The 22,846-nt window shown below is 36.7% G+C and overlaps 1 protein-coding gene across 17 annotated transcripts in view; it reads right to left on the bottom strand.

Moving 5' to 3' along the window:
• The window catches only part of DENND1B (DENN domain containing 1B), a 268,058-nt gene that overhangs the window by 157,722 nt on the left and 87,490 nt on the right, over window positions 1-22,846 (bottom strand). For 11 of the 17 annotated variants that reach the window (XR_012123013.1, XR_012123012.1, XR_012123014.1 and 8 more), the window contains 3 exons: window positions 4,751-4,834; window positions 3,240-3,289; window positions 1,174-1,293 (listed from right to left, as the gene is read on the bottom strand). Coding sequence is in view for 14 of the 17 variants with exons in the window: in XM_037004680.2 (XP_036860575.2) it covers window positions 1,174-1,293; window positions 3,240-3,289; window positions 4,751-4,834 (254 nt within the window). In the remaining 3 variants the exon portion in view is untranslated. The remainder of the gene's footprint in view (window positions 1-1,173; window positions 1,294-3,239; window positions 3,290-4,750; window positions 4,835-22,846) is intronic. The other 6 variants (XM_073217221.1, XM_037004688.2, XM_073217219.1 and 3 more) reach the window with 1 other exon arrangement.

Below are 22,846 nucleotides of genomic sequence, written 5' to 3'. Positions count from 1 at the left end.
CATAAGTTTTAAATACAACTGTTAACCAGATGAAAAAGTTGTTCCTGAAGGAAGAGTGGGGGCACATTCTACTCCTTATAAAGCAGTGAAACATTTACTTGTGAATAAAGAATTGGGAAAACTTACCCAACTCTAACAAACATTCCCCGTGAATTTACAGCCTAACCTTCAAAGAATAATATGATTGCAGCTCCATAAGCAAATGAACAGAGTGAATCGATGTTATACCACAGTTTTCTTTGCAGTATTTTAATTATTAAATTATACACTATTTCTTTTCCTATAAACATTTCTATAGAATCTACCTTGACCAGATTCATAGTGTCACCAGAGTGCAGAGTACTGTTTGTGGAATGCATCTGGATATCTGATTCACCAGGACCTAAAGGGAAGCCAACTTTCAGGACTCTTCTTCCTCAACAGCCAGCAGTTCAAATTCTAGGTCCACACACAGAAGATACTCTCTGAGCTCTTAATTTAAATACACTGAGTCAAGGCAGATAATGTAAGCGCTTGGAACAGGACAGGCAGGATTTATGTCAAACTAGCAAATGGCACAACTGAAAACCTACTGCTTGCTTCCAGATCATTACTGCTAGTGGGATTCCCAGAGTCAGCAATTATTCCCATTTAGTGAAAGGAATTAGAAACTTAATTTACATGCAAAACTTAACTGAAATTGTAAGGTTAGAAACATCTTCGGAATTTTAAATACCATGTGGCCAAATAAAGCACCTCTCTAAACAGTTCTGTCCAGAATCAACAATTTACGACCATAACTTTAAGGCAGTAATTTACTTTAAAAACCCAAATTCTGGGTCAGTGACAGAAAATATCAGTTTAATCAAATTTTTTTGTATCCTATTTACTATGTAAAACATATATCATTTGAACTCAGATCTTAATATTTATTTTTTCAAAAATAAACCCACAAAAACTAATCTTTAAAAGAGCCAATTCTTTCAAGAAATATTTTTACTGGTATATGTTTAAACCTAACCAATGCTATAAATAGAAAGCAAATAAAATTGTTTTTCAACTTACTTTGATTTAGAGAAAACAGATAAAATATACAAGTATATAAAAGCATATTTTAACACCCTGAGCATAACGAAGTACAAAAGAAAGACAGAGTTAACCTCCTGCGATGCAGCTTCTCCTCCAAGTGCTCACCTAAGGATGCACAGGCAGATTCTGCCTCCTGGTGTGAGTCTGCAGAATCCAAATCTCTGTTTACTTTCAATGTCTGTCAGGACGAAGGTAAAGTGCTGTCCAACTTGATTCTGAGACACTCTACAATACAGTAATATCGTTAAGACTTTAAGCCTTGTACGAGAATTATCTTAAAGAAAAACAAAAGCAAGAATATATGTTTACAGGGCATTGGTTTTACCTTGCAATTCAGTTAGTTCTCAAAGTCAGAACTATGTCCTAAAAGTATAAGGAGTTTGAAATGTGTGAACCAAATCACGAGTCAAATATCAAAGTAAGTTGTAACACTTTATAGGCCGAGCAATTGAGCACCTACTACTCCCTTACTAGGGAATCATAAGATGTCTTGGCATCAGTTTTCACATGGTAAAACTAGAAATACTTACAAAATATTTCATAAATTATGAAAATATCAGTACAGAAACTAGGTAAGTCCTGGACATGGTGACTGAGTCTGCTCAGCTGTAGGTTCTCTTTCCTGATTATTCTAAGACTACTTAGATAGCAAATCACGCTGCTTTAGACCATAAGGGCAGCCACCACCAACTCTGGTAGTAACTGCTTCTGCTGCTGACATTCTCAGCAGGAACGTACTCCACAGATTATACTGGCTTTTGTTTAGCATGCTCCTCTACAGCCACCCTTACACTGAGGATAAATATCCAAGCACAAAGTAAGAACGCTATTTCTACAAAAAAGATACTGCAAGGAATTGTAGCTCATTCTGACTAAGGATCATAGTGCCACCACTGTGGCACATGGCAGTGTAAGGTGCCATATAAATCATTACACTGAACCTTTATTACTATTTAAAGTATATAAATATATTTCCTGTTACTGGCTAAAATCTTGCCACTAGACAACCATAAGTAAACATCGGCTTCCTTGCCCCAAGACAAAATATCCATGACACCTGAATTTTGGCTTTGAAATAAACACAGGAATTATGTAAAAGGAAGCAAGTTACTTTATTACTAGTGTGTCAATATTACAAATTGTTCTCAATTGTCAGGAAATACTGCATTCAAATGTTGAACACTTAACAAATACCCTTTTAAATGGACAGTTGTTTTTAAAAACTTTACAAACTTTAAAAACAACTTCTAGTGCCTCATGCACCCAGTGGTGCCCAATGCTCACATTGTACTTGCACAGCTTTTCCTCCTTTGGTGTATCTTTACTACTAATTTGAAAATTGCAACTTCAGCAAGTACTGGATCCCCCAGAAGGAAGTAAAACAAGGTGTCATTCATCATCGGTGCTTATTAGTATCAGCCCATCACTCAGAAGGCATTATCTTAAATGTTACAAAATTTCAGATTTTTATTAATCCTTACTTTAACAAAATATTTTCCTAAAATAAATTTTCTTTTAAAATCCCTTCATACTATACTCTTAAAACTGATAATAGGGTGTGAAAATCACATGAAAAACAATAAATGATCTGTTATTATGCTCAAAAGACTATATATTCTATGAAATTCAAACTACACACAGGTAATACTCTATTCATTCAGCATTTGTTCAGTAAAATGCAAACATAATGAGATTTTCAAAAGTGCTAGGAGGGTTTCCCTGTAGCCCCCATAATATTGTACTATTTCTATAAAGCTATTCTTGGGAGACATCTAGCCAGGAGTTTTACAATATCACACAGATGGTCTTTTCAATTAGGGTGAAGGGAGATAGAAGCCAGGATACATATATCTAATTTTAAAAGACACAATTCTAAGGCTCTGATCAAGGACATGGTGATATTTTTCCCTGCTTGTGCTTACAATATGCACCTGAAGTACAAAAGGGAGAAATGAAACCGTAAGGCTTGTCCTAACTGGCCACAGTGGAGAAAACAAAAGACATAATAATTCAGAATGGTTATTATTTCCAAATATTATTTAATTTTGAACCTCTCGCCTGCTTTGTTAGAAGCAGTGAAAAGAGTCCACTTCATTAAAAAAGACACATGTGATAACTCTAAAGTGCTCACTAAAAGGGGCTCAAGTTATTCTAAATGACTCGTACTGTACCTGTCAACGTCGAAGGGGAAGCAGAACTTGGGCACAGTCTGTAGTACCTCCTGCAAATGCAAGTTAAAAAACATTTTAGAATATTTTTAAAGATGCAGTTAAAACATTTTTTAGATGTTTTTCTAGGGGAAAAAATACGTTTTGTTTTTTAAGAAAAATAACAAGTTCCTAGACTGAAATAATTGATGATTAGAAAGGAATTAAGTGTGTGCTTTGGCAGATTGCACTGACAATACCATAGAACCCCCAGGAGGGGACGGCCTGGCCTGAAGGGTATTAACACCCTTCACATCCCCGCTGGGATTCCCTTCAACAAGGCCATATGGATTTTACAAGAAGCACCACACCATATGGGTAAGCTACTTGTACCACAGACTAGCCACAGGGACTTCTGACAGATCCTGGCTCAAAGATATAAATGTTGTTTCAATTAAAATGCAGGCAGAGAAAAGGGAATGAAGTTGGCAGCAGAATGAATTACTGGGAGGTGTAACAACTCTGCATGTCCCACAGTACAAAGGTTTATTAAAAAAAGGACTTTCTATAGGTAAAAAAAACACATTTATATATTTCAACTAAGTAAATTCAACAACAGTAACAGAAAGTTTTACCTCAAATAACACTCTTTAAGAAATGTGTATCAAAAACAGCTCTTAAATTTAAAACAACATAGCTTCTATTCTGTGTATTTTCATTTATAATGGCCTAATGTAAAGATCAATGTTTTAATGAAGTATAGAAATAACCTGACTGATTTTGAAACCTGCAAGTGATATTAGTCATTATAAATAATTTAAAAAGATTTTAGAAATCACACATTAACAATGTCAACAAAATGCAAATAATTGTCACTCATGTGGCAAAAAAATATTGAAGAACTATTTTGTCATATATGGAAAACTTGAAATTAGCTCTGATTCAGTTGAAGATAACATCATACAAGTCCAGGTGATTTTACAAGACAAAGCAGCAATTATGAGGATGTTCCTAATTACAGAGAAAAAAGAGCAAGTATATTGATGCAGTAGCCACCCCACCCAAAAAAAAAAACATCTAGTACCACCTGGCCAATAAACTACACCCAAAAAATCATCAATACATGAATATTTATACCCTGTCCAGAAACACAGGATTGAGCGGTTTAAAGGAGAATTTCTCACATTCTTTCAAAATGTAGACTGCAGTGAGGTATTCATTAAAAATAAAACACTATAAACTTCCAGTGCCAACACCTAAAAGCGCATCCAGCCCTAAGTCTCTGATGCAGGAAGAAAAGCAACAGGAAGGCCTCCTCAGTCTTCAGGGCAGGGCACCTGCTTTGTTGGTGAACATGTGCCTCTACTTTGGTATGAGCACAGACCCCAGACTTATTAAAAGCTAGCCTTTCTACCTGAAAATATTTTGTCACATGTTATTGTTGAAAGAGTCGCTAAATTTGCAATAATTTAAATTACTTCAACTGAAAGCAGTTTATTACGAGAACAGTTCCTCTGACGATGGCTAGTCCTCACCTTGTGCTGCAGAAAGTGAAGCCAGTCACACTGAACACTAGCTGTCCCCTCTGAATGCTGCTCATAGAATTTCTCATAGAATTTCTGTAACAATAAAGATGTATATTCAAAATTGTCTGCTTCTGAATATACCCAAATTCCTAACATATTTTACATCAATTTTAAGACACAAATTAAGAAGACTTTCCTGTGAGTTGCTCAGGCTTTCACACCCCCTTCCTCCACAGGCAACACGCACACACGGCTGCGAAACAGCTTCAGCGCGTCCCAACTGGCAGAAGCATCCCTCAGGGGACAAGTTTTTAAACCTCCGCACTCTTTAAAATTCAGCCAGCCAGCAGGTCTATAGACTAGTGTATAAACAGTGTAGACAAAAAACCCTCTCTGCTTATGTCGGTGACAAAGCAGCCCAGCAGTTGGCCGTCTCTCCCCTGACAGTATAAGCCGGGTTTACACAGATCAATAGCTGGAAGCCCTACCTAGCTCCCAGGGCTGGTTTTCTTCCTTAATTACAGGTGCTACTCAAACTGAAGTTAAAAAAGAAAAGACAGACAGCTGGAGGAATAAAATACATGTGAAGAGTTTCTTCTATCTTTTTAGCAATAATGTTAATTGAAAATTGTACTTAGATGTTTACTGGAAGTGTTTATAAAGTCTGACATTTCCATTATACAGTGTTTTTTTACCACATGCATGTGCACGCACGCACACACACACACACAATTCTAGATGGGCATCCACAGATTATGTGAAAGGCTTAAGATAATACTCTTCAAAAGTTACAGTTCTTTGTTTCCTACAGGCTTTTGTTTTTATGAAATATTTAATTTCCTTAGCCAAGAAAAATTATTTGGGTTTTCAAAACCTCTTAATTTTCTAAATTTTATGTTTATAAAAAAAGAACACACTAACATGTCAAATGTTAAAAACAGAAATAACAAAAATTAGGAATAGCAAAATACAAGGGTCAATAACAAATACACCTGCATATGCCCTAAAAACAACGTATCTCCTAAACACATGATATAAATAACTGGAAACAAAGATTGATGAAAATTCATTCATTTTTTTTTTTTTGGTCCCATATTCTGAATCTATACGAACAGGCATTACGGTCAAATTGATCTGGCAAGACAGAGTAAACTACTGGTGTCAGAGTGGTATATTACCAGTTAGAATTATAAGTTGGTCAAACAAAAGGGGAAACAGCATTTAAGAATACCTTTTTTAAAAATTAAAATATGTGAAGTTTACCTCCTGATTAAAATTTCAGTAACTACAAAGGTCTTAGAATTTCTCTGAGAAAAATCTAAGATGAAAGGAGATATGTCATTGTTGATGTCAGCAATCCATTTCCCTCTTTCTGAACTACTTCATCTCTGACCCAGTACTGAAATACTGGGGTACTCTGAAGTTCCATATATTCCTCTCTTCCATACTTAATAAAGTGTATCTGCCTAGGCAATTTGATCTGTACCCAAGGGTTCAACTGTAACTACCAAATCTCTTGGTCTCATACTTTAGATATTTCTGTGAACTTCAGGATTTTATATCTACTCTCTGGTACCAGTTTCTGGATGTTCCCCCAGACATATCAAATTCTGAATGAGCAAAACTGAAGTCATTCTTTTAGTTATAGTTCTTATCACCTATAATAGCAGCACCGTCTGCCGAGTAACTCTACCAAAAACGTGGCAGACCCCTTTCCTTCCCTGACCCTCATATGCACCCAATCATTCATCAAGTCCTGTTAATTCAACTTCATGGCTACCTTGCCCCAGCAGTTCCCAAGGGGAGGGCAAAAAGGATTACTAGAAAGATCAAAACACATTTGATTGCCTACACTACAGACCCATTAGGGTCTTGACTCTTAACTTGGTTTGAGTAGCACCTATAATTAATAAGTAAGACTAACTTTATCAATAAGCTTAATATATGTAAGAAATAGTTATTCTTTCAGCACAAAAAGTGATACAGTAGACTTGCTCAGGGACTGATGAATTCAACTCCCTCCTGGAGGACTCTGGAGTCTTCAATCCCGCTCTGCTATCTGAGCTCGCTGGGTGTGTCCTCAGCTATCTTCACACAGGGTCACAAAATGAGCTGCCAGAGCCCAGCACGGCCCGTGGAGACAGGAGTGTGCAGAGGTCAGCACGGCCCACAGAGACAGGAGTGTGCAGAGGTCAGCACGGCCCGCAGAGACAGGAGTGTGCAGAGGTCAGCACGGCCCACAGAGACAGGAGTGTGCAGAGGTCAGCACGGCCCACAGAGACAGGAGTGTGCAGAGGTCAGCACGGCCCACAGAGACAGGAGTGTGCAGAGGTCAGCACGGCCCGCAGAGACAGTGTGCAGAGAAAGCTGCATCTCTTCTGTGAGTCTTTTTCTATCACTGAGAAAACTTTTCCCAGAGGCCCCACTGGATGATTTTCCATTATATATAATTAGCCAAAAAGGTCACAGCCACTCCTAAACTAATCACTGGCAAGGGAAATGGTTATCCATGCCTGGCTTACCTTAGACTACTTAGAGGAAAAGTCAGAATTCAAACCCAATCACTATCTGGTAACCATGACACGTGTAATTATAAAAAGGGTTGAGTGAGGTGTCATATTTACTTAAGACTCCTCACAATAATTTAATCAAATAAGAATCAAATTTATGCCCAAGGTTTCAGGGAAAATATAAAGCAATTTTAGGGTATAGCGTAATTTTCAGTTATCCATAATTTTATTCATTTAATTAACACTTTCAAAATCATTTTGTAACATGGGGGCTATTTGTCAGATTTAACCAAATTTTTCACAAAGGCCATCAGTTTCTAAAAAGATGATTACTTAATTTTGAATATTATCTCCCAAAGTAAGTAAGAAATGATTAATACATATATTCAATCTATTTGTGCTTTACACATGGAAATGATAAGCTTTTTTTCCCCTAAGGAAACATGCTCTGAGTTACTTCATCACAAGCAGGTAGCTCCGTGCAGAGCTGAGATTCCCCAGTTGTGCGCTGAGCTGTCCAGGGCACCACAGAAACTCACAGAGGCACTGCCAGATGCTTAACGTTTACAGCCGTCCTAACAGGGTAATTAACTCAGTATGCATTTTATTAAAAGGTATAACTACATTAACATGGTACCTACACATCTAACAACTCCTTTAAACATCTTCTGATTTTTTTAAAGAAATTTTTTAAACTGAGAGAATCTATTTTAAACTTAGAGTCAAGTTATAACTGACAATAACTGAGCCCACTGTGGGATTTTTCTCTTGGCTTTTATTTTATTTTTACATACTATTTCAATTGGAAATAAATTCTTCTTTCATCCTTCCTCCTAAATTAGGAAAGGCACTGTAATTCTGTGAACTCTGACACTAAAATCATTGAGACTGTCAACTGTAATGAAGTTGTTTTTCACTCTCAAAAATTAAGAATGATTTTTTAATTGGCAGATTTAAATAACTGCCATGAAGCAAATACAATGTGCTATAAAAAGAGCTATGGTGATGAAATACAAGTATCCAGGATTCTGGTTCTGTGTGTATCAGACAGGTCACGAGACCTCTGCAGTCTACAATTGACCCCTGTCATTTAATCTAATGCCAATAAAAAAGCCTAGATTCAAAGAAGGACACTGATTTTACAAAGAATATGCATATTTACAATTAGATAGGTGGTTTGCCTGGCAAATGCAAGGTACATAATTTCCTTCATTAATTTAAGATAACAAGAAGCATTTAAAAAGCATGAAAGTAAGGTGTGTGTATAGATATATACATGTGTATAGATATATATGTGTGTGTGTATATACATATATATATATATAAGCAAATGGGTTTCCAACATTTTTGGCAAAAAATTCTATTATGAACTGCCTGCAAATTTTTATCCCTAGATTAACACTAACTTCTAATCAAGGATTTGAATAACAATTACCCAACTCAAAGAAAAAGCCATTTACGAAGACTTGCTATTCCCCCCCCCACAATATCATATAACCTCCCAGCCCTTTCACACTAATATGTTTATAATTTGCCTCATTCACCCCTTTTAACTAGTAACATTTTCTAGATCAAAGGAAATATATAGTAAGATAGAATACCTTTTTTTTACATTTTTTGCCTATATTTATTTGCATTTATATATACTAAGGCATTTAAAAATGAGTATCAATCATTTAAATCAAGATAAGAAGAAATAAATAGGAAAATGATCTGATTTTTAGGAAGAAACAAGTTTCATGTCAGTCAACCGGCCAGCGACCATGACTCCCACCCACAGTCAGATGCGACGGAGAGCAAAGGAAGTGTGAGTCCTGAGTTTAGATCATTCAGAAGTAAGTGCGCACAAAGTCACAGAAGACAAGGACTGAGGAAGTACCCCACCACCGGGAGCCCGAGAGATGCACAGGAAGACGTGGTACCTACATGCAGCATCTTATCCTGGAGTGGACAATGGACCACCAAGATTTTTTTTTCCTGCTATAAAGACAATTATTGGGATAAATGGTGAGATTTAAATGAGGTCCTAGGATTAGATAATAATATTATATAAATATTAATTTCCTCATTTTGACAGTTGTTCTGTGATTAGGTAGGACAGTGTCCTTGTCTTTCAGGAAATACACAATGAAATGTTGAGGGGTTTTCAATTTAACTTCAGTTGATTCAGATGGGAAAGAAGAAAAACAAAACACACACATACACATGGGTATCAGGACAAGAATGATAAAGCAACTGTGGTAATAATCTGAACAACTAGAAATCTGGGTGAAAGGTATACAGGATGCACTCTTCCATCATTTCTCTGAATTTAAAATTATTTCAAAATGAGAAGTTCAAAAAATAAAAAAATCGGTGCGTGCCCACATGCTACCAGGCACATGCACTCAGAGGCAGAGCAGGTCGAGTGCAGGGTGCTCTGGGGTCAGGCAGCCGGCCTGAGTTGCGGCTCTGTGGCTACGGTCTATGCAGGCAGCCGCCTCACCCAGAAAACAGGCAAAGGTTACTACCTATCTTACAGGATTAATTGGGGATTTACATGAAGATGTAAGTCAGAATTAAGTAAAAGTCCATGTGAAATGATTAGACAATGTTAGGCAGATTTAAAAACCTTCAGCAACTGTTAGCTCTTTTATTAATTAGTTACTTGTTTGAAGAACTCTCAAATGTCATATGAATTCCAAGAAGATATTTATTCAACAAATACTTACTGAATAACTACATTTAAGGTCCTGTGTCCAATGACATAAGCCAAAACATTAACATATTGAGAGAAAAAATGAAAAGTATTATACTGAATAACGTATCTGACTCCTTTGAGATTTTAATGTATGTAACATAGGCAAGGCACATAGTGACATAGATACATAGATCTATACATCTGCATACATTCAACTCCTTCTATTCGACCAACACAACAGAAGCAGAATCTGCAGCCACGTTTCTGTGCTGTCTGATGGCTTCTGTCTGTACAGGAGTTCACTTTGGGCTGCCACTGGCTACTTTCTTGGAACTAGAAATATCTTCAGAGTCATGCTAGCAGACCTTTTTTATTTACAGGATGGTTATCAATAAAATTCCTTCTCATGTACTTTATCCATCCACTTAATAAAGGCCGATCACCGACTCTGTGCACAATGCACCGGCCATCTTGGGGAATGAAGCATTTCTTGTCACCTCCCACAGCCTCAGATCGGGCCTTTTCTCCGACTGTCCCGGCTGGAACACTGTTCCCTTAGAGAGCATATCCTTTTTCTACAACTGTCCTCTGTTACAGAATTGTTTTCTATTTTCTTTAATTTTGAGGCACTCTCTCTTTGCTGTTTGTTAATCTTTATGGTTTTCACCAGTCTCACAGACTAGTGGACCCTTGATTCACATTACTTCTCTTATTCTTCATACCTAAGCCATGTGCAGTTAACCTGTCATGATGTTCACACAAATATTCTCCATTCACAGTGAAGCTCACATGCTGGAGAACTGATTTGTGTGTTATCAATAACAAACAGAGACCTTCCAGAGTACTGAATTACAATTATCTGTTTTTTCAGGACCTACTTTGAACCTGGTTCAGAACTATACTGAGCAGCTTAATTTCCCCTAGATAGTGAATCCTGTGTTAAAACAGATGGGAATCTTGTCATTTGTTCTTTAAGAAACAAAAGAACCTTTAGTTCTAGAGCATAAATCAGAGACCCTCCACTTTAAGGTGTTTGAAAAATCTTTAGATGGCTATTATATGTTGAGAGCAGTGGTAAATGTATTAATTTTTTTCTATGCCTTGAAGGTCCTTGGAGCCTGTAACATTACCTAGTAGAAAGACAAATCAGGGTGTATTTTAGAAGTTTAGAAAAATCATGATTGTCTGTTTAGCTATTGGGAGGCTTTGTCTGGAAGAATTAAATTATAATTACACAATTATAAAATGTAGACTGTTCTATGCAGACTATTAACTTTAAGAGGTATAAAATCTAATCAGTACTAACTCAATATTTCAAACTCAATGTGGACTTATATGAATAACTAATGTTTATGCATATTTAATGTGTGAATAGCAATCACAGATGATCACAATATAATGTAAGAAGAACACTGGTGGAAAAAGTAAAAATTACCAGGGAGACTAGCAGAGAGACATGTAAACAAATTTAGAAAGGGTATGCATGTGGTCAAGATCCCAAGGGAAGAATCAGATGCAAACAGAGGGACAAAGAATAACAGGCTGGCCAGGCTACAGCAGGAGGACTCGGAGGTGCCCCAGAGCCAAGGCAGCCTTCCCATCACAGGAAAGAACACGTATAAAGAAAAATCTGGAGATCAGTAAGAACAAGTCCAAAGTTTGGAAGAATGATAAGAGAATGTGGCTTCAGTAATAAGCAGGGGATGGAGTGTAAAGACTTTGGCCAATTAGGGAGTTGCAACTTGATGCAGGGAAACCATTCCTCCTGGGTTGCCCAGAACACTTTATATGTATCTTGTCAGTATAATTATTAAGAGCATTCCTTTTCATTCTTAAAAGTGTCCAAGTTACAGTTTGTTGTAATAGAAACAGAATGGAGGTAGCTGGGGTTGTGGAGTGAGGTGGGGGCACAGAGAGTACATAGCCAGGAGCGGCAAGAGGGGACAATCTGGAGTAAGAGAGACAGGCTATACCTGTAAAGGACTCTGGGTCACACAGAGTATGCACCTTTCAGAATTCATTCCATCATGCACTTGAGATCTGCATTGCACCACTAGAAATTAGCGGTCAAAACTAAATTAATAAATGAGTATAGCAGTTTGGACAATGAGTCATGCTCACCCTACCTGAGAGAAATAGGGAAGCTTTGATGAGTTTAAAGCAAGGGAAGGACATAATTGGCTTGAAGTTTAGGAAGATCACTGTGGCTGTAGTATGCAGAATCGATTTAAAAAGGGTAAGACTGAAGACTGGGAAATCAGAAAGAAGACTTCCACAATATTCAAGGTGAGTGGTGGTGGCCTGGAGTAAGACAGCTGCAGCAGAAATGCAGCAACCAGCTCAAAATTAAGGAGATGCAAGAGTAAAAATGGAGATATCCAGGAGGTAGTCAGACATCACGTCTGGGGCCCCAGAAGGAGAATCTGACTAGATGAAGACAAAGGATCCAAACGGCACTGGTCAACAGATAGGGAAGCCATGAGAAGACAGGACTATCATTCTCTACTGTTATGGAAGCTCAATATTATTCTTCGTAAGTTTTTGCAAAATGTTTTTTATTGAGGTCCAATGTAATGCACAAATCTTACTGTGCAGCTTGATGAATTATGACATGTGTACATACTCATGTAGCCATCACCCATCATGTTTTTATATTCCCCTCAACCAGCAACTTTATTACAATATTCCCAACTCACAATGTCACTAAATTTTCTCATATAATGATGAAAACCTATCATATCTCTACTTTCCTAATGATCTGTATCAAGATATAGGTTATAGAGTATTCAACCACTTCTGGCATTTTAATCACAATATGACATTAGTCAGTAACCAGAGATCAATGAAGTTAACAGTGAACCAGAAAGTCCCAGTTGTTATAATTGATCAAGTGGCACAAATGAATCTCTAAAATCTCCATGGGTTTATTCAACTATGGAATTTCCCCTAATGTCTAACCAGCACCTGGCATAACACTCATGCTCTGAAAAAATGTGTCCTACTCTTGTGAGATGGCCCTGTTTCAGCACCACAAGAATCAACTGGCCTTGGGGACAGTTCAAGGAAATCACTTTAGAGTCTGCATACATTCTTTTTTATTATCTTCCTAAATAAAGATATGATAATAATAATTGCTTACTCTGTGCCAGGTTTTGATCTAAGCACTTTACATATACTATCTCATTTAATCCTTACAACAACCCATTTTCTTCCCTTTTATATGTGAAAAAAATAACAACAGAGGTAAAACAGACTGTCCCAAGTCGCACAGCCAGCAAATGTCAGTCAGGATCTGAACTCAGTCTTTAATTGTGATCATTATTCCCCACCCTATGTATTTTTTTGTTTGTTTGTTTTCATGTAGGTTCCAGTGCATGATCAGAGATGCCTAAACCTGAGGCCCACTTGGTCTCTCTAGAGTGGATACTGTCCATTACATGAAGGGTTAAGATTAGACAGTTAATACTTCAGAACTAAAGCTCAATTCCACATACGGAAAAATACAGAACTCCAGGATGTGAGGGGGCATGGGAGGAGAGATGGGGCGATATGGGTATCGCCAGTGTGGGTCTTACCAGCCCTAGGCTGTTCTATTCCCTTGAAATTTAGTCCTGGGGCAAAAACCAGTGCTACTTGTGCCTGTATGTGTTTATTACTATGAAGAACATTAGGTTTACAGTAAGAATACCTTACTCTTTTCAAATAGCAGGCGTATAAATAAGGGCTTATGTTGATTCTTTTTCACAGATGAACAAAACACTAGATAATTAAATTTGAAGCATATTATTTAAAATCTGAAAAATCATATGTCACATATCCAGAACTAGGGTCACACCAGAACAAGTGAATAATACTAGAGTAACAAAGGCAGGATGCAGTTAAACGAAGTTAATCATAATAGAGGGACTTAGGGTTGGGAGCGTATTTAATTATCTTAGGCTCAAGAGTGGGAATCTGCAGACAGGTCAAAGCTGCCTTTGAGTGGGAAGGTCTATTGAGTGGGAAGATAAAGACGTGGAAAACTGTAACTCAGAGGGTGAATACCCTGGAGTCAGTTACACCTTTTGCAATTTTATGCAATGAAGGTTTCTAGGCATTTTTAATCCCCTTCAATTTAAAGCAGGAACAAAGCACTAATTAAAATAAAACCTTATTTGAATATGGTTAGTAAGCAGAATTAAAAATCAAGTATCCAGAAGCTGTGATATTTTTTTTTAGGTTACCTTAAGTTACACTAGATTTTCCCTTTATAAAAAAAAAAAGTACATACTCCTAATTTTTAATATGTTAAACTACAATTAAATTTGAAGTCTTTCTTCTAAGTAGAAATGTTGTGCACTGTTATTTTGTGAGCTTATTCTACCCCAGCCATTATAGAACATCAACCTGTTGGAATAAAAATTAAGTTCACTCTCCCGTTGATGTAATTCTGGCCTCTTGCTGAGACTGTACGTAAAGGTGCCCATTTGGGTCTTAGGTCTTGGAATGCAGAGCTCTTCCTAGGGGAAATCGAACAGTGAACACTGGTTCTTTTCACACACAGGAAGCCACCAAACAGGCCTCACCAAACAGCAGTGAGTTTGATCACACCTAATTGAGTCCACTTTGGCATAAATGACCTTAAAAGAGAAAACACAATTTCCTGAATCTCTTGTAAAAGATTTTACTTAATAAACCAAAAACCACATATATAAATATATAGTTATTTGATAAACTTTCTCAGTTAAGAATCAGTAACTCTCTTGAATAAATTATTCTTTATAATAAATTACTGTATTGGAATACATGGAACATAACAATTGTAAAAACAGGAGTGACTTATTTGTACAAGCAAACTAAGGAAAATCCTGTAAAGCAGGATTCAACCTTAGGTCAGATAAAACATAGAACTAACAGTTTTTCCTTTCACTGCAAATGTTCTTGGAAGCATGAACCCACCCAGCAAGCCTCTGCCACTTCTTGCTGCTGAGTCTTCTCAGCCTGATGCCATCAGTGACCTGATTTCTACATTAAACAGCCTTTTTCCCAGATGTCTTATATTTGACTTTTCTGCAGTGTGCAACACTTGGTTCATTCATTCATTTAACAGTATCTGCCACGTTTATTCAGTATCTACCATGTATGAAACAGCTGGCATTAAAAGATGAAAGCCATCTGCCCCTTGACCTGAGGAAGCCAAGGTCTCAGACTGAACGCCTGCTGCGTATAGTGTCTTCCCTAGACGTCCGTGTCCACTCTGTCTAGCTCTCCTCCTGTCTTTGCCGTTTCTCTTTGGGCTACTTCACAACTCCTCCACAGCCTCTCCACTGGTATTCCCCAGGGTTCTGCCTTCAGCCCTCACCTGTCACAGAGAATCTAATCTCACTGCTACACACAATGGATGCAAGCCTGGGCTCTCCAGCCAGAAGGTGAGGCTCAGAACCCCATTAGCACCTATTGTAATAAGGCTGTGAGAAATCACATCCTCCTCCTCTCCTGAACTTCAATCAAAGGTTTCTTACTACTTAGTAGCCGTCCTACCGGAAGACCTGCATGCAACTAGAAACGTCCTCCTCCCGCAAAACATGACCCTCCTCCCAAATGCCTTACTTCTATGCTTTTCATGCTAACTTTTCCCCAGTTTAACTTTCACCAAACTTTAGATCAGTCAACAGCTTTTCCTGTATTATATGTGAGCACATCAGAAACTAGTTAAAACCACATGGACCTGTGTCTGCATTCACAGAACTGACCACTAGACTGCACTGTTGTCTTTTCTGGCCAAATAGGCTAAAGGGTAAAGATACACATTACCTACCACTTAGCGCCAGCCTGCCAAAATAAGCTACAATGTACCCACTTGTCTAGAAAAATAAATCTGGATAAACATGTAACCATGTATTGAATAACTGTTACAAAAGTCACTGAAAATAATTCATACTTTTCAATATAATATTCACCATCCTTGGATAAAATACTTAATATTTAACGACCATGAAGTTAATTTTTGAAATTAGGACTGTTTAAAAACCAAATATTAATCAAATGTTGCATATTATTTGAAACACTTCTATGAAATATAATACCTAACCTTATGTCTTTAAAATTCTAAAGTCTAACATATGCAAAGTCTATTAAAATGCACATAATTTATCTCATTCAAAATGAAAATATACCTAGTAAATAATACTATTCATCTGGCCTCTTCTAGCTCTCCCATAACATACAAATGCATTCCTTTTCTCCAAAACTTAGCAGCTGGGAATGAATGGAAAGATTTCAAATAATCATTTTCACATCATATTCCATCATCTTTTCATCAGTTTTTCCTAGCTTTTCTTTGAGCCCCATTCTTTCACAAGAGGTCTCCTTTTAGATCAATCCATATTTCCATAATCCACACTGCTGTTTCCTCCTCTCCTCCCCAGGGTGGACTAACCCCTACATCTAGAACTATGGCTTACAACTGTCATTAAGCCTTATAACAATAACAAGATAACAAAAGAACGGGTGGGGATGAGGCTAGCTGGTACCATATGCTGATCAAGTTCAACATTTTCAGCTAGTAGAGAGCATTTTTAAACTTCAAAATTTTAATAGTGAAGTGTCTTCATATCTACTTGTTTTCTCCAATTGTATTTCAAGCTTAAATTTTAAACATTAGTAAACAACCTATCAATATTACTTTAAAAGAGCTTAGTTATGAATAATATACTAAAAGGAAGAGAGAATCAAAATCACCAAACAAAAAGGTAAGATGACAATTTAGTTACTGATTCTTATAATCCACAAACCTCACTGAAAACTCATACCTCTTCTAAAAGAAAAATTTTCCTAAAAGGCATTTTTAAAGCAGTATAGTTAAAATAAGCAAGATTATTTCAAGTAACATATTCAATGTGAATTAGTATTAACTTTATGCCAATTTTGAAATTTTTTAATTTTTCTACTAACATCTGAAATGGAAAACCTGTTTCTATCCTTTGTTTCACAGTGCTAATTTTAATTTCTCTTTAAACCAAAAATAAAGAAAAATTTGAAATGTAACATTCTGAACTGGCAGACTTTCATGTTTCTGTATTGTAATTTTTTTTCTCCTGACTTCAGACTTGTTTCTAATTCATCAGCCTGTTACATAACTTTGAAAAAATTATTTCTTAGCTGTTTCTCTTAAAGATTCAGAATCCTTTATAGAAATAAATTCCAAATATACTTTTATCAGATGTTTACTGCTCAATAAAAAGTAAGTTTTTGTGAAACCACATTTATCTCATTCAATCTGCATCATTTATTAATACATAATTTCTACTGGCTGCTAGGTAATGCTAGATCTTCTAGGATTGGTCTGAATCATAGTTAGATTATAATCATTTCATTGCCATAAAGTTAAATTTAAAAAGCTCATCTCAAAAAACTCATTATAGTAAAACCTGTTCACCCTTCAGCAGAAAAATAATGGTATTTTTTCAGAGGTCCAAATTTTACTATCTAAAGTACATGCAAATTACTCTTTTCAAATACGTTTACTAAAATACAAAGTTCTGTTTTCCAATCAATACCTCAACTACAAAGCAAAATCTCTAAAATATCACTGTTTTTCCAATTTAGTTTCTTTGTTTGCAATAAAATTTTTAATTTAACAGAAAATAGAAGAGAAGCAGGCAGGTGAAATGACAACATGATCACATTTTGCCCTGAACTTTCTAACACCACATCTACAAAAACAACAAATCTTGTGTATGTAAAGAGAGGTGGATAGAGAGAAAGACGCAACTATGAGGATGACCTTAAACTAGTGTTAAGTGCTTTTCCACATGGTTACCATTTATAATCTTTTATTCTGACTCTACTTTTCTAGACACAAGAATGTACAAAAAAGACAACACTATTGTAATCAACCAAGCAAACTGATGACAAATAATTGATATTTTAGGGTTATTAAGATGCATCACTGATAAAATGTTTGGCATATGAAACAAAGTATGCAGTCATGATAAAATTATAACTCTCTTACATTAACAATCATCTCTCTTTACAAAATTTTATTTCATTAAATATTAAGAAATTAATTTGTCTTAGAAACATGTTTATGTATAATGTGTATATTCATGGGGTGATTAAATAAAAATTAACCATCACACATCAAAAATTGGTTCAAGATATTTCATTTTTCCCAACTTGAAAAACAATAGTTCATAAAGAATGTAATTAAAGTATTTTTTTCTGTATCTGTTGCAGTCAACTGATAGTTAAAAATGACAAAATCAAGCCCAAACAAGCAAAAAAATCCAGCCTTTTTAAATATCTGGTATCATTTAAATATTTATTTTGAAAGTATTCAGATTTAGAAGATTTCCAAATAATTTAATAAACTTTAATAACATAGTAATCTTTATGACTGATAAAAGCAAAATTATAAGATATCCAGCTATCAATCTTTTTCAATTTCAAAACATGACTTTATTCATTCTGACCAAAACCCTTTCAAGTTATTGACAAAAATATTTTTTGAAATGATGCATGTGTAAAAAATGTTTTTAAAATAAAGAACAGGCATTTTTCCTAAACAATGCATACCAACCATGAGACACCATTGAACATGAAAAGACAAATGCATTCAATGCTGACTATATTTGTTTTGGGATCAGCTAACGAGCTGGCTACCCACAGTTACAAAACACCAATGAAGATAAAACAGAAGGGTTAAAATTTAAGATGTTCTTTTATTTTTATTAATACATAGGTTCTTAAAATTATTCACTCTTAGAATTGTAAATTAACTGTTTCCAGATAATTTCTACCAACATTTACTTAATTAACGGAATTTTTATTAGTTATAAATAAAAATTATGTAACATGGAAAGATGGCGGCATGAGAGGTGAGACAGAGGTTTCCTCCTAAAACCGCATATAATACAAAAATATAATTAATACCACTAATCCTGAAAGAGCAACAGGAAAGAGGACTGCACCAAACCGCACACACCTGGAGAAAAGAATAAACCCCACGGAACAGGGTAACGTAGCCCAGCAGGACCCAAGCCCTTCCCCCACCCCAGCTCACTGGTGGGAGGAAGAGAAACAGAGCCAGGAGGGAGTGGAGGCCTGGCACTGCTGAATACCTAGCTCCGGAAATCTGCTCTAGGAGTACAAACCTGCATTTCATGGTACTTTCATAGTACTCTCATGATTAGGGGGGTGGAAATCTAAGACAGGCAGAATACCTGGAGAGACTGAGATTCCAGCCACTTGTGGAAAACAGGGATCCATATCCGGCTGCAATGGGACAAAAGAAAGGCAGGCAGTCTGAGAGACTTCCCCACAGCAAGAGGGCTGCTAAAGGGGCAAGGACTACACAGCGCTTACTGCTCAGGAGAAAGGACAGGTAGACAAAATTGTCCAGGTGCACTCTGCCCAGCAGGTTGGGAACTTTCTCGATCTTCAGGCGCTCCAGCTCCCTGGCTGGCTACACAGCTTGAAGGACACCCTCCGTGAAACGCGCCTACTGCGCCTTCCTCCCAGGCAGCCCCACCAGGCTCACAAAGCAGCAAACCCTACCCTGATGTTAGGCCAGACAGAGGGAAGACCTGTCCACAGCAACTATAAACGCAAAGCACAGAGGCTTGTATCTGTGTGCCCAGCCCACTGGTTCTGGCAGTGACAGCAGGCATAGCAGCCTAGAAGCAGGAAACAGCTCTTTTCTCCACCCAGGCACCAATACCACTCCCCTGTGACCCCCGACATTGCTTCAGGAGCTACACAGCTCCAGACAGTAGAGCTTCTGGGCACTAGAGGGTGCCATATACAAATATGAAACACAAAAGGAACCTAGTTCAAAGTAAAATTATGAATAGAACACCTGAGAAAGATTTCAATGAAATCGACCTCATGAATTTTCCTGAAAGGGGTTTCAAAATAAAATTCATTAACATGCCCATTGAGGTACAGAAGAATATTCAAGAACTCAGGAATGAATTTAAGACAGAGATCCAATCGCTGAAGAGCACAATAGAGGGTATTAAAAGCAGATTATGTACGGCGGAGGAGATGATAAATGAAACAGAATTTAGAGAAGAGGAATACAAAGAAGCTGAGGCACAGAGAGAAAAAAGGATCGCTACGAACAAAATATTGAGACAACTGTGTGACCAATCCAAACGGAACAATATTGGCATTATAGGTGTACCGGAGGAAGAAGAGAGAGAAAAAGGGATAGAAAGAGTCTTTGAGGAGGTAATTGCTGAAAACTATCCCAATCTAGGGAAGGAGACAGTCTCTCAGGCCATGGAAGTGCACAGATCTCCCAACACAAAGGACCTAAAGAAGACAACACCAAGACATACAGTAATTAAAATGGCAAAGATCAAAGATTAGGAAAGACTATTAAAAGCAGCCAGAGAAATAAGATCACATACAAAGGAAAGCCCATGAGGCTATCATCAGACTTCCCAGCAGAAACCTTAAGGCCAAAAGGGAGTGGCATGATGTACTTAATGCAATGAAGCAAAAGGGCCTCAAACTAAGACTACTTTATCTGGCATGATTATCATTTAAATTTGAAGGAGGGATTAAATAATTTCCAGATAAGCAAAAGCTGAGAGAATTTGCCTCCCACAAACCATCTCTACAGTGTATTTTGGAGGGACTGCTATAGATGGAAGTGTTCCTAAGGTTTAATAGCTGTCACCAGAGGTAATAAAACCACACTAAAGAAAGTAGGAAAGTTAATTACTAAGCAATGCAAAATTAAATCAACTATCCCAAAGTCAATCAAGGGACAAAGAGTACAGAATATGACACCTAATATATAAAGAATGGAGGTGGAAGAAAAAGGAGAAGAAAAAACGAACTTTAGATTCTGTTTGTAATAGCATATTAAGTGAGTTAAGTTAGACTCTTAGATAGTAAGGAAGTGAACCTTGAACTTTTGGTAACCACGAATCTAAAGCCTGCAATGGCAAAAAGTACATACCTACTGATAATCACCCTAAATGTAAATGGACTGAATGCACCAATCAAAAGACATAGAGTCACTGAATGGATAAAAAAACAAGACCCATCTATATTCTGCCTAAAAGAGACTCACTTCAAACCCAAAGACATACACAGACTAAAAGTGAAGGGATGGGAAAAGATACTTTATGCAACTAATAGGGAGAAAAAAAGCAGTAGTTGCAGTACTTCTATCAGACAAATAGACTTCAAAACAAAGCAAGTGACAAGAGATAAAGAAGGACATTACATAATGATTAAGGGGTCAATCCAACAAGAAGATATAACCATTATAAATACATACATGCCCAACACAGGAGCACCTACATATGTGAAACAAATACTAACAGAATTAAAAGGGGAAACAGAATGCAATGCCTTCATTCTAGGACACTTCAACACTCCACTCACTCTGAAGGACAGATCAACCAGAAAGAAAATAAGTAAGGAGACAGAGGCACTGAAAAACACCTTAGAACAGATGGACCTAACAGACATCTACAGAACTCTACATCCAAAAGCACCAAATACATATTCTTCTCAAGTGCACATGGAAAATTTTCAAGAACAGATCACATACTAGGGCACAGAAAGAGTCTCAGTAAATTCAAGAAGATTGAAATTGTACCAACCAGTTTTTCAGACCACAAAGGTATAAAACTACAAATGAATAACGCAAAGAAAATAAAAAATCCCACAAACACATGGAGGCTTCACAACATGCCCCTAAATAATCAAAAGATCAATGACCAAATAAAAACAGAGATCAAGCAATCTATGGAGACAAATGCCAACAATTATTCACACCGCAAAATCTCTGGGACGTAGCGAAGGGCGTGCTAAGAAGGAAAATATATTGCAATGCAGGCCTAACTCAGGAAAGAACAATCCCATATGAACAGACTAAACTCACAATTAATGAAACTAGAAAAAGAACAACAAATGAGGCCCAAAGACAGTAGAAGGAGGGACATAATGAAGATTAGAGCAGAAATAAATAAAATTGAGAAGAATAAAACAACAGAAAGAATAAACGAAAGCAAGAGCTGGTTCTTCAAGAAAATAAACAAAATAGATAAACCTCTAGCCAGACTTATCAAGAAAAAAAGAGTCTACACACATAAACAGAATCAGAAATGAGAAAGGAAAAATCACTATGGACACCACAAAATACAAAGAATTATTAGAGAATACTATGAAAAAATTTATGCCAACAAACTGGATAACCTAGAAGAAATGGACAACTTTCTAGAAAAATACAACCTTCCAAGGCTGACCCAGGAAGAAACAGAAAATCTGAACAGACCAATTACCAGCAACAAAACTGAACTGGTAATCAAAAAATTACCTAAGAACAAAATTCCTGGACTAGATGGCTTCACCACTAAATTTTACCAAACATTCAGTGAAGACCTAATACCCATCCTCCTTAAAGTTTTCCAAAGAGTAGAAGAAGAGGGAATACTTCCAAACTCATCCTATGAGGCCAGCATCACTCTAATATTAAAAACCAGGCAAAGACACCATAAAAAAAGAAAATTACAGACCAATATCCCTGATGAACATAGATGCAATAATACTCAACAAAGTATTAGCAAACCAAATTCAAAAATACATCAAAAAGATGATCCATCATGATCAAAGGCCAGCATCACTCTAATATTAAAAACCAGGCAAAGACACCATAAAAAAAGAAAATTACAGACCAATATCCCTGATGAACATAGATGCAATAATACTCAACAAAGTATTAGCAAACCAAATTAAAAAATACATCAAAAAGATGATCCATCATGATCAAGTGAGATTTATTCCAAGGATGCAAGGATGGTACAACATTCGAAAATCCATGAACATCATCCACCACATCAACAAAAAGGATAAAATGCACATGATCATCTCCATAGATGCTGAAAAAGCATTTGACAAAATTCAACATCCATT

Source organism: Manis javanica, chromosome 11 (assembly GCF_040802235.1).
Source record: "Manis javanica isolate MJ-LG chromosome 11, MJ_LKY, whole genome shotgun sequence".
Classification (NCBI taxonomy): domain Eukaryota; kingdom Metazoa; phylum Chordata; class Mammalia; order Pholidota; family Manidae; genus Manis; species Manis javanica.
The sequence above is the reverse complement of the archived record's forward strand: the minus strand, read 5'-3'. Positions and strand labels throughout refer to the sequence as shown.